This window comes from Bufo gargarizans, chromosome 8 (assembly GCF_014858855.1).
Source record: "Bufo gargarizans isolate SCDJY-AF-19 chromosome 8, ASM1485885v1, whole genome shotgun sequence".
Taxonomy (NCBI): Eukaryota; Metazoa; Chordata; class Amphibia; order Anura; family Bufonidae; genus Bufo; species Bufo gargarizans.
Window position 1 is genome coordinate 118,738,511 of NC_058087.1, and position 13,125 is coordinate 118,751,635.

Sequence of the window (13,125 nt, forward strand, 5' to 3'; positions counted from 1 at the left end):
CAGCTGCCTACTCCTATAAGAAAGGGAGAGGTGCGCGCACGCGTGCTATAGCTCATCAGATGACACCTGGCAAAGAGGACGGATGCGACGGTATGCTGGCGGGCACCTGCGTCTCCTACAAGGTAAGCCAGTACTGGGACCCATAGTGCTGCAATGTGTAGACAGCGATCTGCCACCCTGCAGTGGAGATGCAGATCCCATACTGACACCAAGTTTCTGAAATTAAAGTTTTTTGGGGCCTTCTCCTCAACATGGGTCTAACTAAAAAGCATGAATTGCGGTCATATTGGTCCACGAACCCAATTCATCACATGCCCATGTTCTCTGCTGCTATGTCCAGGACACGATTTGAGACCATCCTGCGTTTCCTGCACTTTAGCGACAACACCACCTCCCGTCCCAGAGGCCACCCAGCTTTTGACCGGCTCCACAAAATTCGGCCCCTCATAGACCATTTCAACCAGAAATTTGCAGATTTGTATACCCCAGAGCAAAACATCTCGGTAGACAAGTCCCTAATACATTTTACCGGGCGCCTTGGCTTCAAACAATACATCCCAAGCAAGCGCGCCCGGTATGGGGTCAAATTGTATAAGCTCTGTGAAAGGGCCACAGGCTATACCCACAAATTTTGTGTCTATGAGGGAAAAGATCAGACCCTGGAGCCGGTCGGTTGCCCTGACTACCTGGGGAGCAGTGGGAAGACAGTCTGGGACTTGGTGTCACCCTTATTCGGCAAGGAGTACCATCTTTATGTGGACAATTTCTACACAAGTGTGGCCCTCTTTAGGCATTTGTTTCTAAACAGATTGGCGCCTGTGGCACCGCGCGAACTAGTCGCGCGGGCTTCCCCCAACGGCTCGTTACCACCCGTCTTGCAAGGGGGCAGAGGGCTGCCTTGTGTAACGAAGAACTGCTCGCAGTGAAATGGAGAGACAAGCGTGACGTTTACATGCTCTCCTCCTTTCACGCAGACACGACAATACAAATTGAGCGAGCAACCCGTGTCATTGAAAAGCCCCTCTCAGTCCACGACTATAACCTTCACATGGGAGGGGTGGACTTCAATGACCAGATGTTGTCTCCGTATTTAGTTTCCCGCAGAACCAGACGCTGGTATAAGAAGGTGTCTGTATATTTGATTCAATTGGCTCTGTATAATAGTTTTGTTCTCTACAGTAAGGCTGGGAGAACACGATCCTTCCTCAAATTTCAGGAAGAGATCGAGAGCCTCCTGTACCCAGGAGGTTCCGTGGCCCCATCCACCAGTGTAGTTAGCCGTCTACACGAGCGACATTTCCCCAATGTCGTTGCCGGTACCTCAACCCAACCGTCACCCCGAAAAAGATGTTGTGTCTGTAGCAGGAGTGGAATTAGGCGTGACACCCGCTATTTCTGTCCTGACTGTCCTGACCACCCTGCCCTATGCTTAGGGGAGTGTTTCCGGACGTACCACACACAGGTACACCTAGCATAGGGATCACATCTCACCAGGGCAGGCACACAGGGCTATTAGGGCCCATTCACATACAGCTGCTGCAAACGTCTCCTTTCACCTGGGACAAAGTGCATAACGCACTTCGCCACATCTTTGGGCGATTTGCGCTTTGCACATTGACCCATGGGGAAGGAGAGGTTTGTCCTATAAAGGTAAAAAAAAAAAACTCCAGTAAGCAAAAAGGTTAATGTTTAGTTCAAAAAGTTAGTTTATATGTTCTGTTCCAAAGTTAATAAAATTATTGCGTTGCGGCCTGGTTTTTTCTTTTTTTTACCTTCCAGGTGGACCAACCAATCGACTAGCTGCAGCACTGATGTGCATTCTGACAGAAGCATTGCGCTGCTGTCAGATTACACGCAAGTCGGTGTATGCGGCGCTGCAAGACGAGATTTCTACTCTGCAGTAAAAGATACGTTTGCCAAGGCATACGAGCTGAGGAGGAGGCGGCGTTCCTATGCTTTGGCAAACACTTTGTATATAGAAAAAATAAATAAAAAAATCCCGGCAATGATTTATTCATCCACATCGATTGATGTGAATGGAGAAATCTGGTTTGCCAGGGCATACGAGCTAAGGTATGGATGTTGGGCGGAGCTCCTATGTCCTGGCAGACGCCTTCCCCCTCCTTTTTTTTTTTTTGGCAGAGGTTTTTCATCCACATTGATCGATGCGAATGAAGAAATCTGTGCCGTTCATTTTTTTCTTTCAGCCCAGAGGCTGAACGGAAAAAAAAAACTCATTACCTGTATGCTCAATATAAGGAGAATAGCAGAAACTTCTAATGCTGGCCATACATGTAATGATTGCGGAGACCCTCAAATGCCAGGGCAGTACAAACACCCCACAACTGACCCCATTTTGGAAAGAAGACACCCCAAGGTATTCGCTGAAGGGCATATTGAGTCCATGAAAGATTTATATTTTTGTCCCAAGTTAGCGGAAAGTGAGATTTTGTGAGAAAAAATAAAAATAAAAAAATCAATTTCCGCTAACTTATGCCCCAAAAAAAAAATTCTATGAACTCGCCAGGCCCCTCATTGAATACATTGAATACACATGTGGGGTATTTATACTCCCCTGGCTTTTTAGGGGCCCTAAAGCGTGAGAAGAAGTCTTGGATCCAAATGTCTAAAAATGCCCTCCTAAAAGGAATTTGGGCACCTTTGCGCATCTAGGCTGCAAAAAAGTGTCACACATGTGGTATCGCCGTACTCAGGAGAAGTTGGGGAATGTCTTTTGCGGTTTCATTTTACATATATCCATGCTGGGTGAGATAAATATCTTGGTCAAATGCCAACTTTGTATAAAAAAATGGGAAAAGTTGTCTTTTGCCAAGACATTTCTCTCACCCAGCATGGGTATATGTAAAATGACACCCCAAAACACATTCCCCAACTTCTCCTGAGTACGGCCATACCAGATGTGTGACACTTTATTGCAGCCTAGGTGGGCAAAGGGGCACATATTCCAAAGTGCACCTTTCGGATTTCGCAGGCCATTTTTTACACATTTTGATTGCAAAGTACTTCTCACACATTTGGGCCCCTAAATTGCCAGGGCAGTATAACTACGCCACAAGTGACCCCATTTTGGAAAGAAGACACCCCAAGGTATTCCGTGAGGGGCACGGCGAGTTCCTAGATATTTTTATTTTTTGTCACAAGTTAGCGGAAAATTATGATTTTTTTATTTTATTTTTTTCCTTACAAAGTCTCATATTCCACTAACTTGCGACAAAAAATAAAAAATTCTAGGAACTCGCCATGCCCCTCAAGGAATACCTTGGGGTGTCTTCTTTCCAAAATGGGGTCACTTGTGGCGTAGTTATACTGCCCTGGCAATTTAGGGGCCCAAATGTGTGAGAAGTACTTTGCAATCAAAATGTGTAAAAAATGGCCTGCGAAATCCGAAAGGTGCACTTTGGAATATGTGCCCCTTTGCCCACCTTGGCTGCAAAAAAGTGTCACACATCTGGTATCGCCCTACTCAGGAGAAGTTGGGGAATGTGTTTTAGGGTGTCATTTTACATATACCCATGCTGGGTGAGATAAATATCTTGGTCAAATGCCAACTTTGTATAAAAAAAATTTGTCTTTTGCCAAGACATTTCTCTCACCCAGCATGGTTATATGTAAAATGACACCCCAAAACACATTCCCCAACTTCTCCTGAGTACGGCGATACCAGATGTGTGACACTTTTTTGCAGCCTAGGTGGGCAAAGGGACCCACAGTCCAAAGTGCACCTTTCGGATTTCACCGGTCATTTTTTACAGATTTTGATTGCAAACTACTTCTCACACATATGGGCTCCTAAATTGCCAGGGCAGTATAACTACGCCACAAGTGACCCCATTTTGGAAAGAAGACACCCCAAGGTATTCCGTGAGGGGCATGGCGAGTTCCTAGAATTTTTAATTTTTTGTCGCAAGTTAGTGGAATATGAGACTTTGTAAGAAAAAAAAAAAAAAATCATCATTTTCCGCTAACTTGTGACAAAAAATAAAAAGTTCTAGGAACTCACTATGCCCATCAGCGAATACCTTAGGGTGTCTACTTTCCGAATTGGGGTCATTTGTGGGGGTTTTCTACTGTCTGGGCATTGTAGGACCTCAGGAAACATGACAGGTGCTCAGAAAGTCAGAGCTGCTTAAAAAAGCGGAAATTCACATTTTTGTACCAAAGTTTGTAAATGCTATAACTTTTACCCAAACCTTTTTTTTTTTACCCAAACATTTTTTTTTATCAAAGACATGTAGAACAATAAATTTAGCGAAAAATTTATATATGGATGTCGTTTTGTTTGCAAAATTTTACAACTGAAAGTGAAAAATGTGATTTTTTTTTGCAAGAAAATCTTTAAATTTCGATTAATAACAAAAAAAAGTAAAAATGTCAGCAGCAATGAAATACCACCAAATGAAAGCTCTATTAGTGATAAGAAAAGGAGGTAAAATTCATTTGGGTGGTAAGTTGCATGACCGAGCAATAAACTGTGAAAGTAGTGTTGTGCAGAAGTGTAAAAAGTGGCCTGCTCATTAAGGGGGTTTCAGCAAGCGGGGTTAAAGTGGTTAAGGTCCAGTTCAGGTCCAAATCAAGGGTTAACAGCCAAACAAAATTCAATATTTTTTGCCCTGATTCTGTAGTTTATAGAAACACCCCATATGTGGTCGTAAACTGCTGTACGGACACAGAGCGCAGAAGGAAAGGCACGCCATATGGTTTTTGGAAGGCAGATTTTGATGCACAGTTGTTTTTTTACACCATTTCCCATTTGCCCCCCCCCCCCTCCGATGCACCCCTAGAGTAGAAACTCCAAAAAAGTGACACATTTTGGAAAATATACCCCTCAAGGTATTCAAAACTGATTTAACAATCTTTAGTAACCCTTTAGATGTTCCACAAGAGTTAATGGAATATGGAGATGAAATTTCTGAATTTCTATTTTTTTTTTATAACATTTTCCATTTTTTCCAGTAACAAAGCAAGGGTTAACAGCCAAACAAAACTCAATATTTATTTCCCTGATTCTATAGTTTACAAAATCACACCATATGTGGTCGTAAACTGCTGTACGGGCTCACGCCAGGGCGCAGTAGGAAAGGAGCACTATGTGTTTTTGGAAGGCAGATTTTGCTGGGCTGGTTTTTTGACATGTCACATTTGAAGACCCCCTGATGCACCCCTAGAGTAGAAACTCCCCAAAAGTGACCCCATTTTTAAAACTACGGGATAAGGTGGCAGTTTTGTTGGTACTATTTTTAGGGTACATATGATTTTTGGTTGCTCTATATTACACTTTTTGTGAGGCAAGGTAACAAAAAATAGCTGTTTTGGCACCGTTTTTATTTACAATGTTCATCTGACAGGTTAGATTATGTACAATTTTTTTTGAGCAGGTTGTTATGGACACAACAATACCAAATATGACTACTTTATTTGGTTGTTTGTTTAAGTTTTTCATAATAAAGCATTTTTGAAAAAAATAATTTTTTAGTGTCTCTACATTCTTTTTTTGAGATGACGGTTTGACTGGTACTATTTTACGGTGTATATGACTTTTTGATCGCTTAGTATTACACTTTTTGTGATGTAAGGTGACAAAAATAGCTTTTTTGACGCACTTATTTTTATTTTATTACGGTGTTCACCTGAGAGGTAATGTGATATTTTTATACAGCAGGTTCTTATAGACATGTCGATACCTAATATCTATGCTCTTTTCTTAATTTATTTAAGTTTTACACAATAATATCATTTTTGAAACAAAAAAAAATAATCATTTGTGTCTCCATAGTCTGAGAGCCACATTTTTTTTTTTTCTGGGCAATTGTCTTAGGTAGGGTATCATCATTTTTGCGGGATGAGATGACAGTTTGATTGGTACTATTTTGGGGTGCATATGACTTTTTGATCGCTTGCTATTACACTTTTTGTGATGTGAGGTGACAAAAAATAGCTTTTTTGACACCGTTTTTATTTTTATTTTTTTAAGGTGTTCACCTGAGAGGTTAGGTCATGTCATATTTTTGTAGAGCAGGTTTTTACGGACACGGCGATACCTAATATGTATACTTTTGTGTATACTTAATTTTTACACAATAACAGCATTTTTTAAACCAAAAAAGGATATTTTAGTGTCTCCATATTCTGAGAGCCATAGTTTTTTTTACATTTTTTGGCGATGGTCTTTTTTGCGGGATGAGGTGACTGTTAGAGTGGTACTATTTTGGGGGGCATACGCCTTTTTGATCAATTGGTGTTGCACTTTTAGTGATGTAAGGTGACAAAATAGTTTTTTTTTTTTTTTTTAGCACAGTTTTTATTTTATTTTTTGACGGTGTTCACCTGAGTGGTTAGGTCATGTAATATTTTTCATAGTTGGTCGTTACGGATGTGGCAATACCCAAGATGTATACTTTTTTAAATTTGATTTTACTTAATATAATTTTTTAAACAAAAAAATAAAATCATCATAAAGTCGTATGCACCCCAAAACAGTGCCAAACAGTCATTTCATCCTGCAAAAAATCATATGCTACTTCAGACAATTGCCCAAAAAATAAACTATGGATACACTATCCATAGTTTATTTTTTGTGCAATTGTCTTAAGTAGCATATCATTTTTTGCAGGATGAAATGACTGAATGAAATGACTGAATGACAAACCTTTGTATGCAGAGATCTAGAAGGCAGGGACACCCAGGAACTGTCCCTGCCTTCTCTCTGGGTTGTCCTGCTGTCACTGACAGCGGGCCGCCCACTTTGAAACTGCACGATTAGCGTGCAGCTGCGATCTCTGAACGGATGTTCCAGAACGTCCATTCAGAGTTAAACATCCACCCATAGGACGTTTATATCTTAAACTCAAGACTTTGGCTAATCGAACTGTGCTCGATATATTACTTATTGGTATTTACTCTGTATAAGCCCATATACTCTGAAAATAATTATATGTAGTGCTGTGATTTATTTTTCTTTATATGTGTTACTCTGTATTGTAACAATTTATTTGAAAAACAATAAAACTATATTGTTGAAAAAATATAACTTGTCCCACATAAAAAGCTAACTCATATAACTAATTTGACACACAAAAAAAATAAAACGTTATGGCTCTTGAAACAGAGTGATGCAAAATATATATATTTTTTAAATAACCTTTTTCCTCCAATATCCATAGATTACGGTCAGGGGCGTAGCTAAAGGCTCATGGGCCCTGGTGCAAGAGTTAGGCTTGGGCCCCCCTTCCCTCAGTGCTTTGTGTGTTTTCTTATGCAGCACAAGGGTCTTTGGGCCCCTCAGGCTCCTGGGCCCGGTAGCGACTGCTACCTCTGCACCCCCTATAGCTACGCCCCTGATTACGGTATATATATTTTGGGCACATATTTTAAAACCTGATTCATTCTTTTTTCAAATGTTATCAATGTATTTAAAGGGGCATTACCATTTGAGATATTTACAGTATGTCAATAGAACATGCCAAAAATGTCCAATAGGTGTGGGTCCCACCTCTGGGACCCACTTCTTTCTCAAGATCAGGGCCCATAGTGTATGGAGAGCAAGTCGTGCATGCACGGCCACCCCTCCCTTCACCATTCAAGTGCTGCCTTGGCTTTATTTAGAAATCCTGTAGCAGTGAATGGATGGGTGGCTTGAATGCACTTTGTGCTGTTAATTTATGATAGTGCCCTGTTTTTGAGGACAGCAGAGGGTCCCTTTGAGACCCGCATCCATAAGACATTTATTGATATGCTGTAAATGTTTCAAATTGGACAACCTCTTTAACCCCTTCAGGACACAGCCATTTTTCACCGTCAGGACCCAGCCTAATTTTGTAAATCTGACGTGTCAATTTATGTGGTAATAACTTTAAAACGCTTTTCCTTATCCAGGCCATTCTGAGAGTGTTTTCTCGTCATATATTGTACTTCATGCCCTTGGTAAAATTCAGGCAAAATATTTAATTTTTAATTTTTATTAGTAAAAAAATACCAAAGAAAAATTAGCAAATTTCCAAATTTCTATTTCTCTACTTTTATAATAGATAGTAATACCTCCAAAATAGTTATTACTATACATTTCCAATATGTCTACTTCATGTTTGGATAATTTTGAAAATTACATTTTGTTCTTTTGGAGCGAGCAAATCTTAAAATGTGTAAGAAAATTTCCGAAACCCCATTTTTTCAGGACCAGTTCAGTTATGCAGTCACTTTCTGGGGCTTACATATTAGAAACCACCCATAAATCACACCATTTTAGAAACTGGTATTCAAAACTAGTTTTAAAAACTTTGTTAACCCTTTAGGTGTTCATGGCAGTGCCCAGAAGGAAAGGAATGGCTTTTGGAGGGCAGATTTCACTGGGATAATTTTAATTTGCCATGTCACATTTGAAAACCCCCTGATGCACCCCTAGAGTAGAAATTCCCCAAAAATTACCCCATTTCAGAAACTACGGGATACAGTGGCAGTTTTGTTGGTACTATTTTGGGCTACATAGGATCTTTGGTTGCTCTGTATCACACTTTTTGTGAGGTAAGGTAACAAAAAATAGCTGTTTTGGCATCGTTTTAATTTTTGTTTTTTACAATGTTCATCTGACAGGTTAGATCATATGATATTTTTATAGAGTAGGTTGATACGGATGCGACAATGAAAAAGAATAATGATTTTTTAGTGTCTACATATTCTGAAAGCCATCGTTTTCTTTTTTTTGGGGGGGGGGGCAATATTTGGGCAAATGGCTTTTTTGACTTTTTTTTTTTTTTTTTTACGGTGTTCACCTGAGGTGTTAGGTCATGTGGTATTTTACAGCAGGTTCTTACGGACATGGCAATACCTAATATGTATACTTTTTAATTTAAGCTTTACACAATAATATCATTTTTTAAACAAAAAGAAAATCAGGTTTTTGTGTCTCCATAGTGTCTCCGCTATCATTAATAGCCAGGCCCGTGCTGCGGATCGGGCGGGTGCAGCTCCTTCACCCTCCCGATAACATCACGTACATGCACGTGGGAATGCGGTAAGGCACCACATTCCCCCATGTACGTGATATTGCGGGAAGGGGTTAATTCTCTGTGTTATTGTTACTTTTTATACTGTGCATTGTAAATTAATGTTTTGCTTTTTCTTCTTCTACTTAGGTCTCTTTTGTAATAGGACATGGGATGGTTGGTTGTGTTGGGGTGATGCGGCAGCAGGAGATATTTCTGAGCAGCACTGCCCAGATTATTTTCAGGACTTTGATCCCTCAGGTAAGTTCTCAGTAGTATGTAATTTTATTTTTCTCCATATAACAGGATATGCTGCAGATGTGTTAGTGTGTATCCTTTTTTATTGTTTTCAGTACATGCTAATAAGGTGGGTATTGGTGGATTTTGGTTTCAGTATTTTCTTAGTTAACGTCCTAATGACCGAGCGTCGTATTCTTTTTATGCAGCAGTTGCAGTGGAAAAGAGCAAGATAAAAAAAGAGGTGTTTTAATAACCTCCTAGGGGACTTATTATATGTCAAAAAAAATTATATATATATATATATACATATATATATATAAATAAATATGAAAGAAAAGTAGAGGCGGCTCTCACCTGTTTCACACTCTGCAGTGCACAGACCGCAGCCCCTGGGTTGGGTTGCTACAACAAATCCCAAAAAGTATGGGATGTTCAGCTCAATGCATAAAAGTGGAAAATCTTTATTTCAGCGGTTTAAAATTTCCATAGCAGGACAAAAATGTTATGCGTTTCTGACCTCTTTTAGTTCGGGCCCTTCTTCATGACAAACTAAAATCTGAACTGAAGGTACTGTATGTGCTGATTCTCTACCTGTTCCAATAATCAAATGGTCAGGTGACCGATGCACACAACGCATAATCAGGGAACACATGTACATATTGCGAAAAGTCCACACAGGGACATACATCTAAGAACACCTATCAATTCCAAAGAAAGCCTAATATGGCACACACTAGAAAACAGCAGCTTCCTCATTATTGCAATATTAAATCATGTCTTTTGTTTAATCTAGTTGGTGTAGCAAGCTGAAACATCCAATAAGCCTCTCAATTCAACAGTTTTCTCCTGTGGTCTCCCCCCCCTAATAGAGATAGTGACCCTCTCTATTCCTTGCGCTGTGAGTTTGGAGGTGTCCCCCACATGCACAACAGCAAAGTGCGGCTCTCATGGTGTGGGACATCGGAGATATGTTTGCGGATCCTAGATTTTGTTTGGTTAGCAGTACACCCGACATATTGTAGCTGGCATTCCTCACAGGTAACTAGATATATTGCATACTTCGGATTACAATTTAAGTAAGACTTTATTGAAAACTCCTTGTTATTTGCTGCTGATTTAAAGGAACATCCGACTTTAAAGTGGTCACAACAAATACACCTGCTGTGACCACATTTGTAACTACCTCTGATTACTAGCCAGGTAGGTTGCGATTTTTCTTTATTCTGAAACAAGCTGGGATATATTAATTACCCAAAGTAGGGGCCTTCCGTGCGGCACATCTAGCACCTCCCGCAACTACATCTGAACACTGGTTGTCATAGCAAAATACAGGTGTTTACTAACAATCTTACATATTTTGTTGTATTCCTCGCTATACTGCTTTACAAAAGTAGTTGCGTAGCTCCGCCCACCAGATCCATCAAGACAGCATTTCACTCCTATCCATACTGGAAACTAGCTGTTTCTGTTGTAATATGTGCTGGCATGAATATGATCTATTAGAGAGCCTGCCAATTACATTATCAGTTTCACGAATAAAAGATTCTTCATCCGAACATTTACGTTTGTCCCGAATTAATTCTCCTTTGGGATTATTGTGCAAAACATGTGGCAAGTGACATGAAGAGGCATGAAGGCGTTTCCCGCAGTCTCCTTCCTATAGGTGGAAGTACAAATCCTGGATGTAAATACCTCACTTCTCAGACATAAATCCAAAATTGGATACTGACCAGATCATGGTGAACTGTAAAGCAGATAGATTCCAAACATGAATTAAGATATTCAACAAACAGTGGTATGGCCGCCACATACCCAGACCAAATAAATAACAGGTCATCGATGTAGCGACCATACCACTGTACCAGGTCATGAAAAGGGTGGGTGTCGATGAGGAGAAAGCACCTCTCCCACCACGCCATAAAAATATTAGCTATGGAGGGAGAAAACTTAGCCCCCATCGACACCCCAGACACCTGTAAGTAAAAATGATTACTAAACATAAAAAAATTATGCCTGATAAGATAATCCACTGCCAATTCCACATACTCCCGGAGTCCATATGTGTAGTCACTATACGTGCTCAGGAACCAGCGCAAAGACCGAAGTGCTAGGTCATGAGGAATATTCGTGTACATTGACACAACATCTGCTGTAATCCATATAAATCCCTCCTTCCACTCAAATGAGGAGAAGGCTTGCAAAACAGACCTATTGTCCTGTATAAATCCAGGGATGTGTTGAATCAGCGGCTGGAGAAATGAGTCAACCCACTCAGATTATCTCTCTGAGTAGGACCCTATGCCTGCAACTATTGGCCTCATTAAAGGAGGAAGCACATTCTTATGAATTTTGGGCAAAGCATGGAAAAAATATGGATTACCGGGTGGGTTACATATATACAGTGGATATAAAAAGTCTACACACCCCTGTTAAAATGTCAGGTTTCTGTGATGTAAAAAAATGAGACCAAGATAAATCATTTCAGAACTTTTTCCACCTTTAATGTGACTTATAAACTGTACCACTCAATTGAAAAACAAACTGAAATCCTTTAGGTAAGAAAACAGAAACAACTAAAATAATGTGGTTCCAGAAGTGTGCACATCCTCTTATAACTGGGGATGTAGCTGTGTTCAGAATTAAGCAATCACATTCAAATTCATGTTAACCACCTCAGCCCCCCTAGCTGAAACACCCTTAATGACCAGACCACTTTTTACAATTCTGCACTACACTACTTTCACCGTTTATTGCTCGGTCATGCAACTTACCACCCAAATGAATTTTACCTCCTTTTCTTCTCACTAATAGAGCTTTCATTTGGTGGTATTTCATTGCTGCTGACATTTTTACTTTTTTGTTATTAATCGAAATTTAATGAAATTTTTGTAAAAAAATGACATTTTTCACTTTCAGTTGTAAAATTAAAAAAAAAAATGATATCCATATATACATTTTTCACAAAATGTATTGTTCTACATGTCCTTGATAAAAAAAAAATGTTTGGGTAAAAGTTATAGGGCCAGATTTATCATTACTCTGACAGCTCACTCCACTTTCACATATGGCTAAGGTCAGTTTTAGCCAAGTCAAATTTATGATCAGCCCTTTAAGACTGTAATAAATGTGGTTTGACGGTAGCAGTTTATCCATCAGTAAGCACCTTTACAAAAGTCACACATCTTTACGAAAAAGTTGCACGTTTTTATGAAAAAGTCGCATGTTCTAGTAAAAAGTCTCATAAGATAAGCATGGTCCTCACTGGAGTGAAATTGCGACTTTTTTTGTGACTTTTTAAATAGTCCCAATAGTAAATCTGTCTAGAGATTCATTTACATAAGAAAACATGCCCACTTTCAGAAAACTGGCGAGCATAGTGCAGAGCAGGAAAAAGTCACAAATTTGTGCGCAGTTTTAGCATTTGCGCAGTTTTTTGCGAATTTTTCACTCCATTATTCTGACTTGAGCTAATGATAAATCTGGCCCATAGCGTTTACAAACTATGGTACAAAAATGTGAATTTCTGCTTTTTGAAGCAGGTCTGACTTTCTGAGCACCTGTCATGTTTCCTGAGGTTCTACAATGCCCAGACAGTAGAAAAACCCCACAAATGACCCCATTTCGGAAAGTAGACACCCTAAGGTATTCGCTGATGGGCATAGTGAGTTCATAGAACTTTTTATTTTTTGTCACAAGTTTCCGGAAAATGATTTTTTTATTTTTATCTTTTTTTTCCCTTACAAAGTCTCATATTCCACTAACTTGTGACAAAATATAAAATCTTCCATGAACTCACTATGCCCATCATGAAATACCTTGGGGTGTATTCTTTCCAAAATGGTGTCACTTGTGGGGTAGTTATACTGCCCTGGCATTTTAGGGGCCC

General features: G+C 39.7%; 1 protein-coding gene across 4 annotated transcripts in view; it reads left to right on the forward strand.

The window, feature by feature from the left end:
• CALCRL (calcitonin receptor like receptor) overlaps positions 1-13,125 on the forward strand; it is a 472,379-nt gene that overhangs the window by 220,893 nt on the left and 238,361 nt on the right. For all 4 annotated transcript variants that reach the window (XM_044302866.1, XM_044302867.1, XM_044302868.1 and 1 more), the window contains one exon: positions 9,150-9,260. In XM_044302866.1, coding sequence (XP_044158801.1) covers positions 9,150-9,260 — 111 coding nt within the window. The remainder of the gene's footprint in view (positions 1-9,149; positions 9,261-13,125) is intronic.